General features: G+C 45.9%; 1 protein-coding gene across 1 annotated transcript in view; it reads right to left on the reverse strand.

Moving 5' to 3' along the window:
- Positions 1–27,500, reverse strand: part of prex2 (phosphatidylinositol-3,4,5-trisphosphate-dependent Rac exchange factor 2) — a 133,052-nt gene that overhangs the window by 69,838 nt on the left and 35,714 nt on the right. Inside the window, exons 9-19 of the mRNA XM_042067498.1 lie at positions 24,489–24,638; positions 22,676–22,820; positions 16,972–17,072; positions 15,423–15,526; positions 14,941–14,990; positions 9,477–9,552; positions 8,687–8,759; positions 7,084–7,226; positions 6,078–6,170; positions 3,175–3,323; positions 2,978–3,063 (exon numbers count right to left, since the gene is read on the reverse strand). Coding sequence (XP_041923432.1) covers positions 2,978–3,063; positions 3,175–3,323; positions 6,078–6,170; positions 7,084–7,226; positions 8,687–8,759; positions 9,477–9,552; positions 14,941–14,990; positions 15,423–15,526; positions 16,972–17,072; positions 22,676–22,820; positions 24,489–24,638 — 1,170 coding nt within the window. The remainder of the gene's footprint in view (positions 1–2,977; positions 3,064–3,174; positions 3,324–6,077; positions 6,171–7,083; positions 7,227–8,686; positions 8,760–9,476; positions 9,553–14,940; positions 14,991–15,422; positions 15,527–16,971; positions 17,073–22,675; positions 22,821–24,488; positions 24,639–27,500) is intronic.

Below are 27,500 nucleotides of genomic sequence, written 5' to 3' on the forward strand. Positions count from 1 at the left end.
ACTAAAGCAATAAAGGAGCAAACAGCGATCCTAACAAATGTCCACAAATGACACCGCCAGAGCCAAATACCGTGCCGCCTCAGGCCTGGTACCTGGAAAAGCCATGCGAGAAGTTGAGCAAATAACACTCCCGAGTCGAGGACAGTGGGCCCAGTCTGAGCGTGTCAAATGTCTGGTCTGGCTCAAAGGAGACACAGGCGTGGTAAAAAACTGGTTCATTAGGGGCCGAATGGGGAGTAGACAATCATTATCAAAGACGACAGAGCCAGTTACGGGGAAGAGAAAAGAAGCCCTGCCTGGAAACTTCAAATTGAGTTAAAGTAAAAACCCACGTCAGGCCCATTAAGGCAGCCTCACGAGCGCGCACAAAGGGCGCCTTTGAAACCCGCTTTGGTTCCACCAGAACTCTGGCTTCTAAAAAGGGCCCAGTGGAACCCCAGGGACACAACAGAGGAGGTGGGGGTGGGAAGGGGTGGGGGGGGGCGGAGGAGAGGAGGGGTGGAGGGGGTAGTTGGCAGCGTTGGGAGAGGAGGTGAAGCTCAGATGTGCTCAGGGGGTGCTTAGAGGCTCTTAATCCGGCTACGGCGTGCGAGGGTGACCACCGGGAGGCATGTCGGCAGCGGACCCCTGTGGCGGGGATGCCATTGTGAGGTGTGGGGAGTACAGCAGGGGGGTTAGAGGATGAGCTGACCCTAAGGGGGACCCACCCCCAGCCCCCACACACGCTGGTCACACACACACACACACCCCTACTGAGACTCCCGCTGGTCTGCCTGTGGGTCTCTCAGTGATAAGCCCAGCAGGGACGGCACCGCAAGCAACACAAGTGCTCAGTTTCATCACTCTCTCTCTATCTCTTTTCTCTCTCTCTCTCTCGTCGCTGCTTTCTTTTTTCACTCTCACTCTGTCTTTACAACTCTATCTCTCTCTTTCTCTATCATTGCCCTTTCTGTGCAACTCTATTTCTCTTTTGTTTTTATGTCTGCTCTCTCTCTCTCTCTCTCTCTTTCTCTCTTTCTCTCTGTCTTTGTTTCATGCATTCTGCACCTCTCTCTCACACTCAGTCTTTGTCTCACACATTCTATCTCTCTGTCTTTCTCCCCTCTGTTTCAATCTCTTTCTTTCACACCTTCTCTCTATCAAAAATATGTTATATATATATATATATATATATATATATATATATATATATATATATATATATATATATATATATATATATATATATATACTCTTTTGATCCTGTGAGGGAAAAATTTGGTCTCTGCATTTATCCCAATCCGTGAATTAGTGAAACACACTCAGCACCCAGTGAACACACAGTGAGGTGAAGCACACACTAATCCCAGCGCAGTGAGCTGCCTGCAACAACAGCGGCGCTCGGGGAGCAGTGAGGGGTTAGGTACCTTGCTCAAGGGCACTTCAGCTGTGCCTACTGGTCGGGGTTCGAACCGGCAACCCTCCGGTTACAAGACCGAAGCGCTAACCAGTAGGCCACGACTGCCCCAACGTCTTTTTGCTCAACTTTACCAATAAATGTGCCAATAAATGTGAAGCACACTGATGTGAGAGACGTCTGAGGACAACAGACAACAAACACCAGAGAGGGAGAAACAGCAGGGAGGAAAAAAAGAATTGACTGTTGAAATCACATGAATCCCAGAGAGAGAATGTGAGTGAGAAAGAAACAGAGAACAAAAAAAAGAAGAAGAAAAAAAAGAGTGAAATCTTTTCCCCTCACTCTCTGTAGACAGCGGGAGAGTGCAGAGCCGGCCAGGGAGGTGACTCCAGAGCAGAGCAGAGCAGAGCAGAGCAGAGCAGTGATTGCAGCAGCTCAGCCTTTAGACTGTTTCTGGAGAGGGCAACATCTTATCTGCACTTTCCTAGAAACACTCGCTCTTTCTCTCAAGAGACAGGCAATTCTGAGGCCACTGGCTTCTCTTGTTTTTTAGAGAGTTTTTTTCTGTCAGCGTACTCATCTTCTGACCAGATGGGAAGAGTTCGGCAAGCATAAACCTGCCCTGTTGTAGCTGTGAGTGTGTGTGTGTGTGTGTGTGTGTGTGTGTGTGTGTGTGTGCATGTGTGTTTGCGTGTGTGTGTGTGTGTGTGTGTGTGTGTGTGTGTGTGTGTGTGTGTGTGTGTTCGCAAGCATTTCCACATGTATATATGGGTATAGTGTGCAAGGGTATAATGTGCATGAGTACTCACCGAGCCCCAGCTGTGGTCCATGTGTCCTGCTTGCGTGTGCAGGGAAAGCAGGACAAAGACAGACATACAGTCTCCTCATGGCCTCCACTCAGCCAAGCTAGCCGTTCACCACAACAGACCACATCAACACATCTGAACACGTCACCTCTGTGCTGCGATAACCAATTCTCACATTCCTAGACACTGACGCCTGGCGATAGCCAACCACCATCTGAGAACCTCACCAGTGTCATCTCAGCTCACCTGCCACGTGTCTAACCAATCTCGCAAGCCAACTATCAACAGGCCCAGCAGCTATCCATCCAACCAGCCCTTCACTCTCATTCAGCCAAGCTATACTCAACCAAACCGAGCCAGAGCCATCTCCTCATGCCTCCATCTTCACCTTTGCCTGTCACTCACCCACTATTCTTTTTAAAGGTTCTACGTGGATTTTTTCGATGTTGTTTACTTGTTTTAGCTGAAAACATCCAAACATAAAGAATGCGAAGAAACACCCATTGTTGACATAATGTGACAAAAATGGCTATGCTCTGTGCTGTCCAGATATCATCTGATGTTAATGTGCAAACTAGCTAGTGGCTGGGCGGGCTTGCACTACCGAGCTCTTTTAAACCCGTTATCTCAACAGATATCCACAAGGCATTCAGGCTTCCACCAGGCTTCTCACTCCATCCACTCTAACCAACACCTTCGGCACCAAACTCCCACCCCAAACTCAGATCCACTAAGTTCCAAACAGCCTTCTCACACACCACCTGGGCCTCACCTCTGCCGACTGCATGCACCACAGACGGGCCGAAGCCGCGGATCTGAAAGCCCAGGCCATCTGCTGAGTCGGGGATTTTCACCGTCCTGCACAAGCGAGGAGAAGAGAGGAGAATAATAAAGTACATGAACAGAGAGATCAACACATACAAATAAAACATACACACACAACAAACCAACAAAACGCATGTGTCTTACTCTCTGGGTTTGGTGCTGATCAGCACCCGGATGGGGCCCTTGCTATTGAAGCACTGCTTCAGTAGGCTGTCCACCTCCTGGAAGGGCCGCAGGAATACCAGGTCCCCATTGATGGCGAAGATCTTCTTCCCCACCTCCAGACCTGCCATCTGCAGACGAACAACAACAATGAAGAGGACTGATTTATTCAGTTTTACTCAAACTTCGAAATATAGACCAGCCATCTAGACAGAAACACAAAACACCAACCAAGAAGCATGCAAAGTTGGCAAACAAAATAAAATGTTATTATCAGTTTCTCATGTGTGTGGGTAGACACACAATAAAACAACTTTAATTTGGTTACGTTAAATTAAATTGGTAAATTGCCTGTAATAATATTGTTTCATCAATGGCACAAATTCATCTGTCAATGGCACAAAAATGTTACAACTACTGCTATTACTGTGGACTAATAAATTCTCACTTGATGTACGAATGATGTCTACATGACACAATTGTTCAGCAGTAGTGTAGACTCCTTTAAGGTTCAAGCTCTAGATCTATTTCTAGCACTAGTTCTGTGTGGAGTTCTAGCACTACTTCTGGTTCTAAGTGGAGTTCTAGCTCTAGCTCTGGTGTGACTCTGTGTGTTCTGTGGGACAGTTGTGTGAGAGTATGTGAATGGCCCTAATGAAAGTCAGACTGTCTGCAGTTCCTCTGTTCTGTCCCAGCCACAGGAGGATTCTCTCCTACGAGCGCCGACTCAGCATGTTACAAAGGAGAGTGGGCGATCTCACACACTCTCTCCCTCTCACTCCCCTTTCCTCTACTCTCTCTCTATCTCTCCCACCACCTCACTCTACCCTTCTCTCTCACCCTCCAACCCCTCTCTAACCCTCTCTCCCACCACCTCACTCTACCCTTCTCTCTCACCCTCCAACCCCTCTCTCACCCTCTCTCCCACCACCTCACTCTACCCTTCTCTCTCACCCTCCAACCCCTCTCTCACCCTCTCTCCCACCACCTCTCTCTCAGTATCATCCTCCCTTTCCATTGTCTCTCTCTCTCGCCCACCACCTCTCCATCACATTCTTTATACATCTCTCTCGCTTCACCCTCTCTCTCCATCCCCTTTCCCTCTCTTTCTATCTCCCTCTTCCCCTCTCTCTCTCTCTCTCCATCCCCTCCTTCTCTTCCCTCTCTCTCTCTCCATCCCCCTTTCCCTCTCTTCCTCTCTCTCTTCCTCTAACAGATAGCAGGGGATGGTCAGAAGACAGCTCTTTATCTCTGGGAGAGCACAGCTGGATCTCATTGTTGTGTTCTGCCGCAGTGCCTCATCAGAGGACTGTTGGAAGGTTCTCCACACAAGAGTGCCTGATCCATAAGCCTGTTAACACTCACTAATATTCTTACAGTAAAGTAGAGCTCTTCCTGGGTGTTCTCTCAACTAGCCTTAGATTAGTTGAAGGACGGTTTTGACAGATACTCTTCTTTTTATTTCTACTTATTTCATACTGTACTTTTGACTCTTTGTCTGACTGGGAATAGAATGTAAATAATATCTTCCAAAGATGTTCCTAAGTATGTAGAGTAAAGGCTCTTCTGTATAGATAACGATGCAGGGAGAATTTTACGAAAGCTTAAAGGCTCTAAGCTGCACCCTCATCTTTTTCTCTGAGAGTCCATCTGAAGACTTGAGTGAACTAGACTTCCTGTGCTTCTCTATTGATCCAGCTCCCATCCTCCACCCTAGGGATAAACCGCACCACTCTCCCCTCCCACCCTCCTCTACATTATGATCTGGGCCGGATCAAAGATGGCAAACATCAAAAAGACAACCTCAAGAATGCAAAGGGCTTTTTTTCCCCCTTTTCCATGTGTTCTATTTCGGCTCTGGAAAACCACAACAGTTGATTTCAATGTCCGTCGGTTACCACAGCGAAGGTTCAAGTGTAGAGCAAAATGCTGCCCGGCGGAGGCTTCTGTCTATAGAGTTAGTGATAAATCAGCCCCTAATTGGGTTCGCCGGCCCCTAAAACCTCAGGGGAAAAAAAACGTCCCTGCCATCCTGCCGAAGCCCGACCATAAAAGATTCCCAAGCCTTCCGCGGAGCCGGTTCCGTGCCAATGTTTACCCTTGATGTCCCCACCCCCCCCCACCCCCCTTATTTGGTGAGCAAATATTCAAAATAAGCCTTTACATTCACAGACTCCCCAGAGGATTCTAGAAGGAGGAGAAATGCTGTCGGAGAGGTCAGCGGGGGATCCGGAATCTCTGTTTTGTTTACAGTGAGTGACCTGAGGTAGTGACCTGACAAACGTCACAGGGTCAGCATGAGGGTAGAGATGGCTTGGGTGTGTGTGTGTGTGTGTGTGTGTGTGTGTGTGTGTGTGTGTGTCCGTGTGTGTAGGGTTGAGTTACTGTGTGAAGTGAAAGATATCTTGTGTGGGTAGTTGTGTGTGAATGTGTACATACATGTGTGCGTGCTTAGGGTATGTGTTACTGAGTGAAGGGAATGTGAAAGTGTGCCATCCCACTTTGTGATCACATGTCTAAGCCCACTCAGGTGCCGACATATGAAGTATGCTTAAAATGAGCATTGAAAGAAGCAGGTAATTACTTAAGCAGCTTAATGAGAGACATGAATAGCGAAGACACTCTGCACTCCACAGAGCCGTTAACTCAATCTCACTCGACACACTCCCACCCTTTTTGCAGTTTTACATTTCAGCTGCGCCAGAATCCATCTCCTTGTTTTGACGCAATAAGTCGCTGAGGTCAAGAAGAAGTAACAACAATCCTGTTTACATGGAGTGAGTAAATTTAAGCAAACATCCATCATCAGCATCCCAGCTGGAGCCAGACAGCTGCAGTTAGTTGTGTGTGTGTGTGTGTGTGTGTGTGTGTGTGTTGAGGCTCACCTCTGCATGTGAGCCCTTCTCCACAGACTTGATGATGGGCACTCGGTTGCGGTCCTCCAGAGTGAAGCCGTAACCTCCAGCACTGGGCCTGATCTGCAGATTAAACACACACACAGAGTTCACCACACTCATAGACAGACCCACACACACAGAAATACACACACACGCACAAACACACGCACGCATGCACGCACACACACTACTGAATTTTCAGATGCCAGATGGGATTTGCTTATTTTTTCAGAATTAAAGCTGCAATGAACCATCTTTCAAATAGGAATGTTCACATTTATCTCTCTCTCTCTCTCACTCCCCTTCTCCTCTCTCACTGCTGTTTTGAATAACAGTAAGTGCACGCTCCAGATTTGTGCTCACTCATGACTGGTCTGTGCCAAGCGGCTGCACTCATCCCACTCCTCACGCACTGCAGGCAGGCAGGCTGGGAGCTAGTCATTCATAAGCCTGATGCAGGGAGTCTGGCTCCGCCGGCCCGCACTGATGTGTGTGCTGAGATGCACCTCTGATGATGATGATGATGATGATGCATAGACTGGAGACGTATGGAAGGGAGCGGAGAAGAAGATATTCTAATATTTTATGAAAGCCAGTAGAGTTGGAGTAGCATTAAAGTAGTAGAATTGAAATAGTCGCAGAATTGGAATAGTATTTGGACAGAATTGTCTGCTTTATAGAATTTTAGAATAGAATTTCAATAATAATATACGGTAATTGGAGTGTAACTGGAGTGTCCAATGTAGGTTCTACCGATTGGAGAAGGGACACAACATGTGGAGAAAGGACAGAAAAAGAGAGATGGGTTGGTCTATTGCACTACTATTGCACACGTGCATGTAATCACCTGATCACAGGTGAGCCTCTAGGTACCTGAAACGGACTCAAATACAAACTGCAACACAAAGGAACAGGCACAGGGAATGGCCAGCGGCCAGAGCCATTGTCTAGGCTGTCAGCTGCAGGCAATTAAGCTTGACGTGGCCTCTCTCACCAGCAGGGACTTGGCGATGACGTTCTCGGCTATTTTCAGGTCGTGCTTCAAGAGCTTGTGTTTGGTGTTGGATCCCTCCATCTCTTCGTCGGCGAAGAAGCGGAATAACAACGGCTCATCCTTGAACTCGCTCTTCTCCAGCACTGTAAAAAACCAGAGAGAGAGAGAGAGAGAGAGAGAGAGAGAGAGAGAGAGAGAGAGAGGACATCTGCCATTAATTCCTGCGTCCCACGTCTTTCCTCTCCCATCAGAAGAGATGCTTACCTCTCCAAAAGCCTCCCTCTTTTTTTCTTCCCTTACAGACTCATATCAATAAGCAATGCATGTGCATCCAACACACTGTTTAAAGCACTGAATATATTGTTATGGGCTAGTGCAGACAAACCTTCCTGTTACATGTCATACAAAGGTCCTTTAATCTTTTGGAGAGGTTTGGGGAACTAGAGGTAGCAAACAAACTTTGGGTTTAGTAAAGTTGCTGAAGTTCCTCAATCTAACATGCATATTCAGACAGTGAAGGACTATGGAGAGGACCTAAGTGTGTCGGGGGGGGTGTACGTATGCATGCAGGCTTCGGTCTTTGACCGAGGTCCTGTTGGCGTGGGCGACCAGAAGGAGAGTGCCATAGTCAGGATTTAAACATGTTGCTATGGCGGCATAATCGCCACACAGCCACCACCACCACCCACATACATCCAGACTCAACTACAAAAGACAGTGACAACCCCCCCAACCCCCACCCCTCAACCCCCCTGGCCCAAGTGAGAAATGAGCTAAAATAACTGCAGTTTCCTGAACAGCTCTTTCATTTTATGAACAAGAGGGGGTCAGATATTCGACCAGTTGTCAGAAAAAAATAATAATATGTTACTGTCACGAATATCTAGAGTTGCATGCTGGGTCTGACATGAAAATATTGTAGTTTTTACAGTAATTATGTTCCATACATTTGTCATTGATTTGCTGCGTATGAAAACGTAATTGCGGGCAGTCGTGAAATGGTTACATCACTGGGGGAAACGAGAGATAGATGGTGACTCACTGGCGTATGATGTGGACTTTGGCACTGGACGGCACGTCTCTTAAAATCTGAAAGCCTCAAATCCTGTAAACAATCTGTCACCGTGGCAACCAACCCTTCACACTTGGACCAGCAGAAATTGTTTTGGTGCTGTCCCAATGCTGACTGCTCTGAGGCAAACCAGGCACTGACTACACCCCCATCCAAACGCATGCACACAGACACACACACACACACACAGATGCAAACACGCACACACACACACACACACACACACACACACACAATTGGAGACTGCCAAGTGCCAAACACTTTCTGGCATGCTTTGGAACCCTAGCATAATGCATGACATAACAATATGACACACGCAAAAACCATTAGAGCACAGCATGCAGGAAAAAGGGAACCAAAAAATAATTTGTGTTTTTCATTGTGCAGTCTGATGCTAGACTGCATCATTCATAAATCTGAATCAGATTTGGCTGTGATGTGGCCCAGGTCTGCACCAGATCAAGGCCAGACCTGAGGCCCAGTCTTTTGCACTCTTGAACATGTACAGTACATTCGGTTGTTTGGCCCTACCGTGGTGCATGAAGCCGTTGTCACACAGCTCCTTTCCCAGAATCACAGCTTCCTCCCTGGTCCGGCAATCACCCTGGACACGGGGGAGGGAGGGGGGGAGGGGGAGAGAGAGAGAGAAAGAAAGGCTCCATCATTGTCTGCCTGGTGAGCCTCAAAATGTCAAAGGAACCCTTCACACTCTGGCCATTGTGCTTCTGAGTGGCTGGGCAGAGGGCCGTCCACAGAGGAGGGTCACATTCACATAGAGTGGACAGGGAGAACGGCAGCAAACAGAGGCAGATGTGGCCGCTAGCCGAGCTTTTGTTGCCGTTCAGTTCAGTTCAGTTCATCATATCTCCATTGATACGGCATAAGAGGAGTGAGAAGTGCCACTCTGGAAGTGGGTTCTCAGTTCATCTCCAACAGCTGTCTGACTCATACCCAGATGCTCAATTCTCAGTTTCCAGCTTCTCTAGGGCTTTTTTTTCTGGCAAATACTTGCACACTTTTTGGTTGTGGTGACAAAAGGCGAGATCTCGCAGCCATGCTGGGGTTTATAGTTTCAGTCTGTTTCCGCCTGGACATATTTGAAGTGACCTGGCTATTTAGAAAACAGCCACTTCCTCCTTCCTCCCTTTCAAGTCTCTGCAGTTCCTTGGGAGCCAATGTGTTTCCAATATGCATTACACAAGCCAATAATATCATTCGTGCCAAAGACAAACACACACACACTCACACACACACACACACAAGAAGGAAATAAATGAAAAACATTATAATAATAATCACAATGATACATTCATGCAAATACCTGTGCAATGAGCCAGTCGATTAGTTTGTTTGCCATCACAACGGATTTGTATGTTCTCAGATGGTAGTCTTTATCTCTGTTTACAAACAAGAGGGAAGACCAACAATGTGAATGAAAAAATGTATGAGGGAACACATCTGTGAAAAAACGCACACATGCACCTTGAACTTGATCCAGGACATCAAGATCTTAACATGACCTTTGAGACCTTTTGGGGTCTTACACACATACACACACACACACATTCACAAAAACACACATTCACAAACACACACATTCACACACACACACACACACACACACACACACACACACACACACACACACACACACACACACACACACGCACACACACAAAAGCACACAGACACACACAGACCCTATGGGACAAGACATTCAAGATGCCTGCCCCTGGGTCTCTTGTCATAACAGGCACTTCCTCAGCATCAGTCAGCGGGGGAAAACACCACTCTTCCCTCAGCCCCTCCTGTCCAAACACCAGGGAGGCTCTCCGCTGAGTTCTGACCCCAGACATTGCCACTGAGCCCCAGGCACCAGGCACCAGGCCCCGGGCCTCCGGGCCTCCGGCGGGGGACACAGAGGGGTGAGTGAGTGAGTCACGACTTGAGCATTTCAACCGCCCAAATCAGACTGGCAAGAGGATGGCCAGAGACCTTCCGGTCACACCAGGAGGTTTATATGCATACCAAAATGTTTGAACAATGTTTGAAAAATGTTGAGACAGAAACAAAACTTGAAAATTAAAAGATTATTTAAACTGACTGCTTTTCAGGTCACTATGACTTTATGAATGCACCCTGTGTTATTACAATGTTACTACAATTTGTATGTTCTCTGTTTGAAGACTGTACTTTTAACCCCTCTATATAATGTATTTATAGTAGGTATTATTTGTGTGCGCACAGGGTTAAGTGGTTATTTCTGAAGCGGTGTGCCATCGAGGGTGCATGCGTCTGGGAGCGAGGCCATGCCAAACCCTGGGAGCTCGCTCTGAACCAGAGCTGTGAATTTCCCATGAAGGCAGGGTCTCTTGGGGGACAACCCTAGCTGAGGCCAGCAGCGGGAGGGAGGCATGGAGGCCGGCAGCGGCAGTGGCGGTGGTGGTCACTAACACTCGCTGGAAAGTCCAGCCCTGCCCACAGCCCACACCCTACACCCTTACATGGCTCAGAAAACCGACCCGCGGGCCAAATCCAATTTCGTCCAGCAGCGGTCAGCGGGAGACGAGAGGCAGGGGTAATTGTCCCTCCGATGTCCTTTCGACCGAGCGCTTCCCCCACCCAACTTTGCAGCATTTTGACAGACACAGCCACAGGCTCCGCTTGGAAAGCAAACACAGGCGCTCGGTTGAGTTCTACACGCATACTTTAAGTACACTGAGGTGCCAGCGCAGCGGTTTCCATTACACAACTCTGTTCTAACGTCAGGATTTCCGCTTCTTTCCTTTCACTCTTTTTCTCTTTCTGTTGCTTTTTTTATTTTCGCACAAGGGGAGCAGTGGGGGCCAAGCATTTAGCTTTTGACCTCATCAGTTAAACATGCTTGCCCTGTGCCACGCACTAAACACCAGGCCTGCTTTTTCCCCTCTTCCTCTGGCTGAAACAGCAGTGTCCACTGTCCAGGGCCAGTGGCCGAGACCGCTCCTCTGTGTGTGTGTGTGTGTGTGTGTGTGTGTGTGTGTGTGTGTGTGTGTGTGTGTGTGTGTGTGTGTTTGTGTGTGTGTGTGTGTGTGTGTGCGTGTGTGTGTCTGAGTGTCCAGGGCCCGTGGCCGAGACCGCTCCTCTCCACTCCGCTACTCTCCTTGCCGGCTGTCAAAGTGACAAATGAGAGGCAAACACAGGGCCCAGACCAACCATATGCTCAGCACGAGTGCCATGCAATCTACAGGAACAGGCTTTCGCTCTGTGTGTGTGTGTGTGTGTGTGTGTGTGTGTGTGTGTGTGTGTGTGTGTGTGTGTGTGTGTGTGTGTGTGTGTGTGTGTGTGTGTGTGTGCACTCAAGGATAAGTGTCTTGGGAAGGTCACCCCGAAACTTAAATGGCCTGTTTGCCTACAAGATAACCATAACTGCAGAGTTTATGGCCTGCAGAAAGACAGCCACATAGTTTTTTCACTTTTAATATCTGTGCTCTGTATTCTGTCTTCTTCTGCTAGTATTACAGCCCCTCTGAGATTATCTGATCAAATCATGTGCATCTGTTCAAAACTCCTCTGTCTCATTGTACAGACAGTGGCTTATTTTTCTAATTACATTCCAAGGGGTTTGAAGTGGGATGGTGGAGGGGATTGTTTAGGGCTGAATTGGGAGGTGGCATGGGTGTCTATAGGCCCTTCTGGAGTCCCCCTTCCAGCAGGAAATTCCAGCTAATTAGATTGGAGCTGGAGGAGACAATTAGAGAAGTCTGATTCTGCAGGCGCTGAGCTAGAGACGGGCTGTGGAACCTCCAGTTTATCCCAGTTTATCCCTGTGAGAACCAGTACATACACAAATGCACGCACACACACACACACAAACACAAACACACACACACACACACACACACACACACACACACACACACACAGCATCATGCATCGTGTTAACAGAAGCACACAAATACAATGCAAACAAACATACAGTATATAGTACATGATACACAAACTGATACTCAAATACGAACACACACACACAAACAAAAACATGCATGCACATAGAGTCAAACACTCATTTACACATACACACAGAGACAGCCATACACAAAAACACATATACATACACTCACACACAAGCATGCACAAACACTCACAAAACAAGAAAGTAGCACAAGAGCACGCAGCCTCAACAAAAGCCTCCATTAACGTTGTGTTGAGCAAGAGGAATTTAATTTACTGTGGGCCTCAGCCACTGCCAAATTTCCCACATTGCACCTGTTTCGCATTTGGGCCTTAGACCCATTTGAAAGTGGTCCTGCAGGACTCTCTCGCTGACGTCTGACCTGACCAGCTGGAACGCATCGGTGCTCCTTCCCGCGTCAACAGCCGCTGATGGAGCTCACCATACCAGCGTGATACCGACCTGAGAGGGAACTGGCACGGATCCATCTCGAAGTCGGCTAATATGTTTTTTTGAGGTTTAAATAAGTATCTCTCTCTCTCTTTATCTCACTATCTATCTTCCTGGGATCGTTTCTGATCTAGGATCGTTTCGGATCTGGGTCTGTGTTCCTCGAGTGGCTCAAAGAAGCTGCTGTCTATTAGGAATGAGGAGGTGTCGTCACGACAGTGTAGCGCTCTAGAATCTTCGCCCGAAATCACGGTATCCGCCATGTTGGAAGGATACCCTCCAGAACGCGTTCATTGCGGTTCATTGTTTGTGTTGTTAGTCAAAGTTGATCTCTAAAATAGCGGGTTATGGAGCTCCGAAGATTAATGTCATGTTCTCAAATCATAGAGAGTATAAATTAGGGGTGACATAATCTGTATTCTCTATGATGATCCCATTTGAATCTTAGCAGAACAACACCAGACTTGTAATGTCACTGAATGTTTTTTTTTATATCTGTGATTTAATCTTGATGATGAGATACAATAATAACTCTGTACAGTCTTTCCTTAGGCTATGTCCACATTGGCATTTTTTTTTTTGGCAAGAAGAGCTGACCAGGGTGCTTTTTCAGTTTCAGAAAAACCGCTGGCAGTATTTATTCCAAAAAATGGCTGAGGATGTCCTTTACTGCCATACCAATGTGAGCTAATGTTAGCTAACAAGTTAGATTCACAATGCTTCAAAACGATCATAATAAGTTTCTCAACTGCTATCAACTCCATTTTGCTGGTTGTTATAGGAACATCTCAGTCCGCAGCTTGTAATTGTTATTTTCATTTTAAAAAGACGCCCAGAGCGTGTAAAAGGACTTTTTTGTTTTAAATACAATTTACTCCATAGAGTTGTAATGTAAAACATATGCTGGCAGCTTCAAAACAGAAGCTGTGTGAATTAATTCTGAAAGCACACACACACAGACACACAGACACACACACACACACACACCAACAAAGAGACCATCAGACTCACAGAGACACCCCCACACACACACACACAAACACACACAAACACAAATCACACTGATACCAATACCACCATACAGACACAAAAATGACCCCCACAAGACAGGAAGTGCTCCTTTGTCACCCTGATGAATGGAGATTTCGCTCTGACCCTCAGTGAGTAAACATCATATGGCTCGGACCACAGGAAACGTCCTCCATGGGTGTCTGTAAAATGGCCTCCATTCCTCTACAGCTAGTGGACTCAGGATGCTGCCCCCCCACCCCTGCAAACCATGGCTGTTAAACCTCTATCTCTCTCTCTCCTTCTCCCGATCATCGCCATACATTCATCTATCTACTGCATCTGCTACCTACCAGGGGTGCGTTTCCCAAAACCATAGTTGCTAACTAAGTTAGTAAGTTACTTTGTTGGTTGCAATGCAATTTCCCATTGCCAGCCAACTAAGTTGCTAACAGGTTAGCAATTATGGTTTTGGGAAACGCACCCCAGATCAGTAAAGAGTATGGCTGCACGATTTGGGGGAAATACCTAATATATCTACAATATCTACAGATATTGTGATTGCGATTTGCGATACGATCTTTGAATGTCAAATTAATTGATTCAGTTCAACATTTTTCAAATGTCTCTTTAATTGGTGCCACCCCTGATTGGAAGGCACACCTGGTGCACCCCCGACCGACCATGAAGCTCACCAATCAGAATTGCTGTGCCACTCACACACTACGTATACCCACCAATCAGAAGTGGCATAGCCAAGGAGGATGAAATGAATATAAATGTGACAAAATTAATTGTGCACCATTAATTGTGTTGGTTCATATTGCAATTTGCGATAATTGTGCAAGTTTCCAGTACCTCATCTGACTGAAAGAGGAGAGGAAATTGTTGTGGGCTATGGGTTTTGGGGCAGCAATGATTCGGCACTTTTTTTTGGAAATCAGTTTGTCCTCTGATGTCACTCTTTTTGGGCAGGGGCTATATATAGCTCAACAGAGAGAGAGCTGCAGAGACACTGGGAATGAGAGGAGCTGGAACCATAGGAGTCTAGTCGCACCTGGCAACACCAGTGTGTGTGCGTGCGTGCGTGTGCGTGCGTGTGTGTGTGTGTATGTATGTGTACGCATGCATGTGTGTGTGTGTGTGTGTGAGTGTGTGTGTGTGTATGTATGTGTGCGCATGCATGTGTGTGTGTGTGTGTGTGTGTGAGTGTGTGTGTGTGAATATGGGCAAATGTGTGCGTGTATGTGTGTGTGTGTGTGTGTGTGTGTGTGTGTGTGTGTGTGTGTGTGTGTGTGTGTGTGTGTGTGTGTGTGTGTGTGTGTGTGTGTGTAAACGTCTGGAGAGAGAGAGACATGTTTAATGAGGCAAGGCTGTGCACTGGAGCCATTACCTGATCACTGGAGTGAATAAACTATGGAGCCTGCAGAACAGCCGGACACCCTGTGGAGATGGAAAGAGAGAGACAGAGAGATAGATATAGAGAGAGAGAGAGAGAGAGAGAGAGAGAGAGAGAGAGCAAGAGCAAAGGTGAGACAGGAGGAAAAGAGAGAAGGAGAGATGAGAGAGGGAGAAGAAGTAGAGAAGGATGAGAAGAGGCAAGGAGAGAGGGATAGAGAGAAAGAATGAGAAAAAGACAGGAAGAAAGAGTGAGTGAAAAGGAGGGAGAGAGTGGAAAGGAGACAGAGACATGGGGAGACAGAGAGACAGGAAGTGACAGATGTGCGGGGAGCGAAACACAAACACGAGGGAGGGAGAAATGGACACAGACAAAGTGATGGTTAGCATATTGGGACGCCTCGTCGGCAGGTCGGGCCAAAAACAATCCATAAGCGTTAGGGCGGTGGGCCGCACAATGGACCCATGGCTGGTTACCTTGGAGATGACATCTTGCATGTCGCTCCGGGGATGGTACGTGCCGTCGTCATAGCGGAACCTGTAGAGCACTGGCTCGGGCTTGAACTGGTGTTTGTCTGTCACTGCAGAGAGAACAAGAATGAGAACGTTCCGTAAGAACATTTCTGACAACCGAGCAACCGCCACAACGGACAGCGAGGTCAATGCAGGGAGACTGAAATGACCACAAGGCAAAAGAGCTTTATTTTGGCCCGCATGACTGGCCACACTGGGGATACCAAACATAGAGGCACTATAACCTCTAAGCATCCAGCTCCAAATCAAACAGCGCCTCCGTTTCTGCCTCAAGGGAAGCACCTACTGTTTGTAATCCAAGCCCTGCATTTAGAGATAGGACAGCTACTTCCAAAACTTCAGCTGAAAGAGCTTTGAAGAACCTTTTACAGTAATGGAAAACATTTGGTTCAAACAATCTTTCCTCAAGCAAGTGGCATTGAGGCTTGTTCGCTTCCAGAACAGTCATCTGGGGGATGGGGTTCCACTCTATGAAGCTACCCCACCCCACAGACAGTCTAGTTGAGTCTCTGTGTTGGCCCCTCTAGACTGTTTTCCCACTGAACTGAAGTGAGACTCCGAAGGCCCAAATTCATTTCTGGGCTGTCGTCGGACAGGAGAAACCGGCAAGAGAGGCAAGAGATTCAGTGGCCCACTTGGACCGGGTCGTTTGTCAGGAAAAATTACATACACTTGTACGCACACACACACCAACTCACACACTATTAGGCACCCAGACACAAATACAGGCACACAGACACAAATGCATGTACACATATATACATACACGCACACACATGCATGGAATTCAAATACACATGCCCCCCCCCACACACACTAATGTAGATACTGTACGATATGGTGTGAATACATTAAGTAAAAGAGTCCCACCCCTTTCCCTCAGGCAGGCTGCAGAGCACCAATTTGGGCAATCTAAAACAAACAGAGGGTGCGAAAGGATGAATATTTATAATCGCTAAAGTAAACGCTACACTTCCACTGCTTATAAAGAAGCCATCTGCTCCACATGCCTTTCAACACCCCCATGTCCAACGTCCTGGGATGATATCATTGTTATGGTGTCCTGCGAGGGTCATTTTGTAGTTACTGTTAATAGTAACAAACCGTGACAAGTACGAGTATGTCCATGAGGAAGAAGGTGCAACGAGAATATGGTCCACATCAGTGTGGACGGCACTGGGCCGTGACATGTTGGACGTGCTGTTTAAATAAAACGTTCTCCTCAAGGCTCTGTCGACCCTTTAAGGGACCCTGGTCTGTCTGCTGCTCTTGTAGACAAGCCAAAGATGCTCAACTGTCAACTGTCAGTCATAAGAGATGTCTTTTCCAGTGTACAAATCTTCTGAATCATTTAGCAAAAGCAAAAGACAGACCCAGAGGGGTTAACAGGCTCAAGCCTGTGTTGGCCTGTTGGAAGCCCTGGTTGTCAGGCTTTGATAGGAATAACAGGGATGAATGAGGAGAGGTCTTTGGAAAGGGAAATGTTACTGACCGTGGTGGATGATGCCGTTCTCCAGTAAGGCTTGGCCCAGGTGCACCCCCTCCTCCGGGTTATCCGTCTCCCCGATCTCCATCAGCCAGGACACACACTCACTGCAGGGACACACACACAAGGAAACCAGCTGCACTCAGTCCATACACTGAATGGATCATATAAAAACACAGCAGCCAGGACACAAACCTTCGTTGGAGGAGGAACAGTTGCAATCAGCTCAAATACATTATATGTTACAATACATTATGATAACGTTGGCTTATGGGCAAGGGAAACTCACAATGGGGACTAAACAGCTGTAGTGAAGTCATACACAGTATATTTCATACATTACTCAGCCAGTGACACAACACCACTATTGCAAGCAGCAGCAACAATCTACTGTATGTCAGGGTCCAGAGTACAAGCAAAAAATAAAACAGAAAACAAAAGAAAACATTTTTCTGCTATAATGTCTTTAACAGTTGTTGAAATATAGGCCTACTTTTCTGTACCAAAAAAGCTTATTTCACACATTATTTCAACATGTATTTGATATACATACAGATTACATATCGTTTGTTTGTATGTATGTATTTGGAGTTAATTAACTACAGTAGCAACAAATTAACCAAACCAGATATACAGTGACTGGATGTACTTCAGTCCTCAGATTTATCTCACAAGTTAGCTGAATACACAGTATCATTTCCAGACGTTTTTCAGATGTCTTCTATTTGCCTTAAGACACATCAGACATCTTTCCAAAAGAGAACATACAGACTGATTTCAGTATATTTACACGGTTTTGCCTGGGCAGTGTGTGTATGATATGTAGAATAAATGTAAACATTGAGCTCATTGTGACATCCAAACCCAGTTCAGGTCTTTATTGTTTTTTTAGAAACGTGATACCCAAGTCCACAAACTTCTGTCCACAAACCTCCGACTATTTCTGGGTGGCTCAAACAAAGAGCACCCACTGAGTCCTGATGTTGATCACTCACAGCATGATGGGAGAGAAACACACACACACACACACACACACACACACACACAAAATAAGCCAAGACACTCACAAGCCCTCTCCAAGCCCAAATTGACTAAATTGCATAATTAGGTTGCCAAGGAAGGAGGGGAACTCCAGAGGGTTAGAGGGGGAAGTGATATCTCACTCTGCACCCCTACACACACGCGCACGCACGCACACACACGCGCACGCACGCACACGCACACGCACGCACACACACACACACACACACACACACACACACACACACACACACACACACACACACACACACACACACACACACACACACACACGTCCCTCGTCGGCCGTCTGTCCCTCTCCACAAAACCAAAACAAACACAGCCAGCTCCACCAGAGCAATGCTGCGGTCTTCCCAGAGTTCCAGAGTTTGTGGAACCCAGTGGGGAAAGCCGAAAAAAGATAGAGAGACATGAGGAGGGAGAGAGAGAAAGTAGAGTGAAGAGAGAGAGAGAGGAAGGGAGAGAAAAAAAGAGAGCAAAGCAGAAACAATGGCTACTTGCACTGAGCTTAGCAAGTCATAGCTCTACCATCCTATTTTCTGAGAGGATATCATAACATTCTTCAAACAAGGATGTTATGATATCCTCTCAGAAAATATGATGAGCCATCATATTACACAAACACTTTGAATTAAAATGATTTCTCATTACATGAGCGAGATTTGAGGATTGAAAGCATTATACTGTATGCGCTTCTTCAATAAGTCTAACTCTTTGCGTTCAAATGTGTTATCACGTGAGAGAGGGGTAAGGAAAAGAGCAGAGAAAGAGAGAAAGGGAGAGAGAGAGAGAATGACTTGAGGCGGGAAAGATGGAGAGAGACTCACACAGGCCGATATGACGCAGAGGGAGCGAAGGAGCAGAGAGACCTGGGAGTGAAAGAGACACAAGGGAAGAATGATGGAAGATTTAGTCAACCTCTCTCACCCAGCCCTGCATAGAAAAACACTCCGTATGTTTGGAATACATAGCTCCCATGGCCCCTTATGACAAATAGCAGTCACTTATGCCATGAATCGCGGCGTCTAACAGTTTCAAGCTGTTCCCCCTGCCACAGACATGAACGCTCTCCTGGTGAGTGTGATTAGGGTCCTGACAGCTGAGGTGGTGTGGTGGCAGTGTGTATATATACCTTGTGTCAGGACTAACTAGGATATTTATTCTGTTAGTTTAATTCCAAAAAATTGGCCAGATTCTCAAAGCACACCACCCAGGGGATCAGTCAAGCTGAGACGTATGTATACGCAGAAAAATGTACCTCCCTCTCCGTGAAGGATAACACAGCCTGCACGGGCTTAATGTATAGCCTATGCTCCAGTCAGATGCTCAGTGCAAGTCAGATGCAAAAGGCTGACTTTTATCTGGGGGCATTTACAACGTACATTTCTGTGTTGTTTAATCCAGTACGTGTAAAAAAAAAAAAAACAGAACTATTGTTTTGCAAACATTGGATCGCCATATCACTTGGCCCTTGAAGAGACCAAAACTTCAAAGCAGTGGTTCACTTCAAAAGCTCAAAGTGAGAGGAGCCGCCATTGCAATCTGAACAGTGAGGACCACAGCCAAAGCCCATCCGTATCGAATCAGCAAGATATTGCGGTGGACTTCTCTCCAAAAAATACTCAGGAAAACACTGAGTGCCAAAAGTAATTAAAATCTGGAGAACAGACGCGTAAGTGAGAGTTTGGTCACATATGTCTTCCGGACTGTAAAGCCAAAAGAGAATCCCTCACGCATGCACTTTCACTAGTTGTAAGACCATACGTCTCTTTACACCATATGGGATTTTCACAGTCCTGACTCTGTGTGTGTGTGTGTGTGTGTGTGTGTGTGCTGCCTTTAATCTCCTCAGCTGACGGAGCCATTCCTTTTCCAGACCAGACCGTTCCATATAACTCTCTTGCATAACACTTGTCCTGTGCTGTGTGGGGTGCAAAGACACTGAGGGAGAAAACAGCCCAGAAAACAATCCCCCATAAACACACACACACGGATATAAACATAAATAAATACACACACACACACACACACACACACACACACACACAGATACTTGCATACACACACACACACAGACAGAGAGATACTCGCATACACACACACACACACACACACACACACACACACTCTCAGTGTATACACAAGCCACAAATATGCACAAGTTGGACTATGTCTTCTCTGTCTAAATGAATACAGCGCACACTCTTGAATTGGCAGTGCAAACGAAACAACAGCAGGTCAACACGGGCCTCAGTAGTCTGCTGAGTTTGTTTCCTGTGTATTGCTGTCCAACATAAGACCCACTGAAGTCTCTTTCCCCACCACCCTATTACTGCAGACACAATGTGTTTGAAGACCAGGCGCCTGAAGGCAAAACCCTTTAGCATATGTCCAGAGGAAGCCAAGCCCTTGAAGCTGGATCTCACGCCCCCACCCCCCCCCCCCCTCCTCACTCACTCACAGGGATCTGGACTGCAGGGCCCTGATGCCAAGACCAGATGGCAACATGTGGGTCTGTATGAATGAGTGAAGTTAACACACACACACTGGACAAGGAGAGGTCTACAAACACACTCTCTCTCTCTCTCTCTCTCTCTCTCTCAACCTTTACTCTTAATGCTAACATCTTGGGGTGTATAGCTCACTCATTCACTCAAAATGTAAAAAAAAAGTATTAGTGCATTCAACTAGCAATTCATCCTACCAGTGTAGGTTACCACCCGAAACAAGAATGCCCTTTTATCGTTGGGGACATCATGGTTGGAGAGCCGTCAGACCACTCGGAAGAAATGAGAAAGCAGCTTCCCTCCATAAAGCCAGGCAGATGCCTCATTTTCTCTGAGCTCACTCCAAGCACTCACAGGCAAGAGCATCCATGTTTTATATCATTCAATTACAGCTCTCAAACACCACTTCTGAAAAACAAAGTCTTCTTTATGTAAGACAACTTATATAATTCAATCTGACTAAAAGGGAAGTTTGTATGGCTGAAACCACCTTTTAAAGGGTATTTTAAATTCTGTTGAACACCATAGTATTCTAGAACAGCTGGTGTGCTGGCAACGTAAATGTATAAACCCCTAATGGAGTCAACAATTTCCAGCAACCCGTTTTCTGTAGTAGAATATGATGCTATTGCTTGACACAAACACACGTATACACGCACGCAAGTGCCGAGAAAAAAGACAGGCACACCAAGAGACACACTTACCGTATCCAAGGACTGATACTACACCACACACACACACACACACTCACACACTCACACTGAATGATATTCTTTCTCCATTCAACACACATAGTGCTGGGAGAAAACAATGACCTTGCTACGGTAGTTACCTCAAGGATGTCTCGGCGGAGGGCTTAAAATAATCCTCTGCTCCGTCAGAGACTGGACACTGAACCCTGTCCCAGTCTCAGAAGTGGTGTGTGTGTGTGTGTGTATGTGTCTGTCTGTGTGTGTGTGTGTGTGTGTGTGTGTGTGTGTGTGTGTGTGTGTGTGTGTGTGTGTGTGTGTGTGTGTGTGTGTGTGTGTGTGTGTGTGTGTGTATGTGTGTGTGTGTGTGTGTGAGGGGTGAGCAGGGACATAACCACATATCCCCCTGATTTATGACCGTGTTCAATGAGACCCGCACTCCCAGATATTCAACCAATAATCTTTAAACAAGATTCATTGGGGGAGACTGGATTGCCTCTGGGTCCGATTTCACTGTGACTAAATGGCACAGACACATTATCCAGATTTTTCTCCTCTTCTCCCGGATGGTTCAAATCCAGATGGGCTCCTACCTCCCCCCCTCCCCACAGAACATGCTGCCTTCCTTCACATCTCCTGACAGATTTAGACTCAAAAGGAAGGATGAGGGGACCCATTTTGACTTTAATAGGGGTGCTATTAATAGTGTCCCACACAAAGATGGTTGCATTCAGAGTGCTTTTCACACGCTAGTCACGGAAACAGACACCAACCACCAACATCAGCAAGGGCCTCAAAGGAGTGATATACCGTCTACTGCTTGTAATTTTATAATAGAACAGGATTTATCGCATTCTTAGAGTCCATTTATTGGACTACTTTTGAGTTTTAAAGCCACATTTGAGACTCTGCTAAGACCCTTTCTGTATTATAGTACTAAAGCTGTGTCATATCGACAGCACTGTCAATGGGCTCTGTGACGGACAGGGACACATTAGCTTTCTATTCGCTCAGTAAGGGCTCAGTTTACTCAACGGCCCTCCTTCCTGCAAGCCTTAACACACTAAGAACAACCAAAGTGCACCCTACAAACACCCCACAAAATAATAGAAATAGAAGAGGGGTCCAAATGTCCATGGCACATGTGTGCCACTGTCCTGCCTATGACTATTGGATATGTCCATATATTTGGTGGGTTTGCACCAAATAATCAAGAAATAATGAGTTTGTGCAAAACAGGAATATTACATTATTTATTAAAAAATATAGTAAAAATATAGAATAAAATATTCATAAAATAAATCGTTTTTCTCAACAGCACACTTGGACTTTGTAAATGCTTAGTTGACGTGGTGCTGCTCACACCTTTCTCTAGCAGGTGGGCCACACATTAACACAGGCAGCAGTTTCTTTTCCCAAGATGCAACATTCTGTGAGACAGAGCAGAGCGAGCAGGAAGTGGAGCCAACCTACCTGCCCAGGAAGCACTTGGGAAAGGTGGTGAGCTTGCGCTTGCGGTCTTTGATGAGGTGGCCCTGCTTGCACATCAGCTGGTAGAGCTTCTCCCCCTTCTCCGACACCATGACCCAGGTGTCCTGCTCCATCCCCAGCCTAAGGGCTATGAGAGGAGGCAGAGAGACAGTCAGACACAAACGCACACACACACACACACTAATACACAGAAATACTCATGTCTGAATTCACTCACACATAAATAAGTCATGAACCCCCACAACCCCCCCCCCCCCCCCCCCCCCCACACACACACACACACACACACACACTAGTACATAAGCACACCAAGATACAATTGCTTTCACACACAAACACATGAATTCACACACACACACAGCCACTGGACCATTTCCTTCATAGGCACTGACAGAACAGATGTGGGCTAGCTGTGAGCCGAGCGTGAGATGGTCAAACACGCAGCTCTCAAAAACGTGCACAACGTGCATGAGGCATAGCATGCATGAACAATACAAAGCACTCTTCAATTCATCCACATCGTAAAAGTGGAAAGTTCTCAAGCAGAAGGCTTTGGCATGTATATATGCAAAATATATATATGCAGCAATATACAGTATTTCATGTATTCTAAACAGAATGTTTTTTAAACAAATGTTTACTTGTGGGGTTTTTGTTGCTTTAGGGGATGCTACTCTGATGTTTGTAGATAGATAGATAGATACTTTATTGATCCCCAGGGGAAATTCAAGAAATTAAAGAAATTCATTTTGCAGGCTTATCTCGCCACCAGAGCATGAGACACAATAAAAATGTCAACGACAAACAATAAACATCATGTAATATATAAAATAATATGATTTTGTGCAGAATGATCATAATGTTAATCATAATATTATTTATACAATGAAATGAGTCAACTCTAATAGCACAGTACACAATGCTATAGCTCCTAGAGATAATTGCAAGGTTGGGCTCAAGCATGTCAGCATATTAGGGGAGAATTAACAGCACATAACATGCCTCTGGCCCTGTGTTCTTGTGCCATGGATCACTGCATTTGATATGCAGATATCAGGACAACCAAACGCTGTAGGCTACTAATGTCGTCACGCCTAACAACTTAATTGCCAATTACACCTTACTGCTGGATTAACGGATGTGCTACAGTTAATTAGACCGGCGGCCATGACGCCTCCCTCTCATCAGGCTTCACTTGCCCACATTCATTCAGTTAAAAGATCAGGATGAGCACAGGATGCGCATGGAACTGGGCTCTATTTGCGCTGATGCTCATGTGTATGGTACACATGTAGTAGATACAGTATCTATACAATCTGACTGTAGTGACAACCAGTCAACCAAACATTGCAATTAAATATCACAATAAAAGACACATACCTGCTTGGATGGAGTGACTGATCATACAGCGATCATGCAGCCTAATGATCTGATCAAGTGTAAACAGACCATCTTGGCAGAGGCGTATCAGTTAAAGTCCCTCCCACACATGTGTGGGCACAAACCAGCTCTACTGGCTCATTAGCCCATCTTTCAAATCAAGAGGTGAACGGAGCCTAATGGTTGCACTGAGATGGCCTTGAGAACATTTTAATTATATCAGAACACTTCAGAGTTGGCATCACTTTATAAACCAGAACACATTTCATACTATTTACTTTCTCTCCTTTCAACTGAAATGACAAGAAATAGCACAACCTCTCCTCCTCTGTAGGAACTTTTACACCGGTGAACCCACGCACTGTTGGTCCATTAGTTTCCACATAATGTACAAACACGTGTGTACTCTACTCACTCTTCCTCCTCTCACGCTCCTTCAAGATGGCCTCCAGCCATTCCTGCTTCTCCTCGGGCGTCTTGGCCATGCACACGAACCACTTGTTCTTCGCCGTGTTGTGGATCTTCCAGCCGTTGTTGACGATGTTCCCGCTGCTGTGGTAGTCCGCTACAGTCCCAGTGGCCAGGGCAGAGGCAGAGGGACGCGATAAACAGGGCAGACAGAGAAAGGGGAAGGATCAAGTTCTTTGTTGCACTCTGGTTCTTTTATTTATATATGAATAAATACTGAGGACGCGTCCACACTTGTGAAACACATTTCTCGTCGGGTTTGGTTTGTGTCTCCCTGGCACTCCTTTTTGAACTGTTCTGAGGCCTGTTTGATTTCATGTGGCTGCCCCTCGTTGCATGACTGCTTTTTGAATTCCACAAGCCTCCGCACGAGTCGCAGGCCATCTATCAAAGCGACAAGGATGACAAACTGGATGTACTCAAAACTGCGCACGACAACAACGCGAAATCCCGTGGAGGGTGCTAAAAGTTTCAAACAAATGAACAGCGCCACATGAAACAGACATCGGGAAAAACACCCTCCAAATAAAACGGATCACGGACAACTGGGCCTCATTGATTGCCGTAATTACAGGACTTATGGCACACTAACACGGAATGGGAACAGCCTCATGGGTAGGAAACAAAAGAATGAGAGAACAAACAAGGTCCTGAAATCTTAAATCTTTTCCCTCACAAGTTACCCCCCCCCCCCCCTTTCTGAAAACAAAAGCTTCCACAATCCATGTGCGGTGCTGTTTCTTGATGTACTGGGCTTGTGTTTAATGTTCTTGGCCCCTTAAGAGGCTATCTATAAAAATTAATCCCTTTGTCAGAGCACATGTTTAATCTGGAGTCATTCATACATTTGAGAAGTCTGATACATCTGTGTACGCGAGTCTAATGGTGTCTAACAAAGCATGTGACATCACTGTTAATCACTTTTTGAGGAAAGATGATCATTTGCATGATACGATCATAACTGCATGACAGAGTACTGTCATACCATTTTAAGTTCCTGTTTATGATTAGGTATGTCTTTATCCATCTGAGGTATCTTAACGTTTCTGAAGACATGGGTTACATATTAAGTCACTGTATCTTTACACAGCTGAAATGTCTGTTTACATATTTTAAAGCATCTGTGCACTTGGCAAACATGTTCGAAGGTTTCATCTTTACAAATCCATTTCCCCTCTGGCTGCACAACTAAATGAACTATCTGGCAATGAAGCAACAGCATGATGTCGGCCACGAGTGTTCCGATGGCCAGGTCTGACAGCATCATCGATTCACCTATCAAATCCTGGGCACCGTGGAAACCAGACGAATTACCCGACTGATCTGAGAAGAGGCTTCAATTGATCTCATTCGCCTCAGCAGACAAAGAGAAATGCCCTCGTGGCAGTTTTCATCGATTTAAGAGAAAGCAAGATCTCCCCAGCACGCTCCCTGTCTGCTGAAAATGGCTCAATGGCCAAAAGGCAATAAAAGTCCCTTTTTCTTTGGTTTCTCTTAGAATCAATTGACCTTTTGAATATTTCCTATTGTCCTTTTGAAAAGTGTTATGTTTTTGTATGCTTTTGTCCATGTAAGTTGGTTGTGTGTGAATTGGGGTGTGCTGTAAGCATTGTTTGTTGGGATTGATAAAAGATCAATCAAAGATCACCTTGACTGACATCATAAGATTGACATTGGCATGGTATTAGCATGTTACTACACCTACCAGGCATTAGCAATCATGGCATTCTGTACCCAATGGCAGCATCAGCTTCTGATTACCAGTCATTTCCATTACAATCCTGAGATGTCTATGTTACATAATAGTGTATGTTATGTACAAATAGGCTGTCATGGAATAAAATGTCCAGAGACGATTGTATACAACTGTAAATACAACATTGTTATATCACTCTACACTTATTGTCATGATCTGCTATGACAGGATATATTGCATATTCCATAAACTATTGATAACTTAACAATATCATTGTTGATTACTTGGCTATGTCTCAGAAAGGACGGTTCCACAGTTCCATGACGAACAGTTCCAAGTGTTACTCTTTTCTGTATGGATCGGCTGTCAGTGGTACAGGATGGGAATTAGAAATTATTTCACATCAACCACCACCAACCATCAGACATATGTTTTATGCCAAAAGTCTTCAGGGCCTCTCTCTTACACCGCGAGAAAGTGTATTTAGCCTGGGCCATGATAAATGATGGAAAAGTTAAACAGGGAAGTAATGAGAGCTGGGTGGCTCTCATCGCCAGGCCTCTGAGAGCCATGGGAAGTCCCGCTCCTGCCTGGCCTCCCACCCCGGCCAGTCAAGATGCAATATAATTAAGGCTGTCTACGTTTGCTGCGCACCAGTGCTGTTCTGTGCCGCCCGGTTTCGGGTCGAGCCGTGCTGAGCAGGGTCCCGGGAGACGGCAGAACACCCACGAGCCACCACAGTGTGCGTGTGGAGCCGGCGTCTGTTTAGTCATAAATTGAAATGCATCCACCTATCCATCCGACCGAGTGACTTATAACTGGAATAAGAAAAGGCCCAATATTAAACCCCCCAGAGGGAGGGGAAATTATTGCTTTCCACAAATATAACTGATAATCAGCACGTGTTTTGGGGCGAAGCTACAACGAGCCCATCATCTGCACAGCCACTCTTTCACCAGTATATAAGCGATTTCTCTCATGCATTAGATGAGTTAGAACTGCAGAGTAATTCAACTGAGTCTGAACTGGCACCATATGCACCGAGGCAGTATCATTGATCACACAAGATACTGTTTGTATTCCATTATAATCAGAGCTAAAAGCTCAGGCTTAAATAAAACTTTCTGAGCATGAATACTTTAGTACACATTATACGCTGCATATTACTGCTTAGTACACATTATAGCTGCATATTACTATACTCTACCACTGCTCCATGTAGTTCCACTATACGCCATGACTCTGCATTCTGGGTGTTAAGTC

This window comes from Alosa sapidissima, chromosome 17 (assembly GCF_018492685.1).
Source record: "Alosa sapidissima isolate fAloSap1 chromosome 17, fAloSap1.pri, whole genome shotgun sequence".
NCBI lineage: Eukaryota > Metazoa > Chordata > Actinopteri > Clupeiformes > Clupeidae > Alosa > Alosa sapidissima.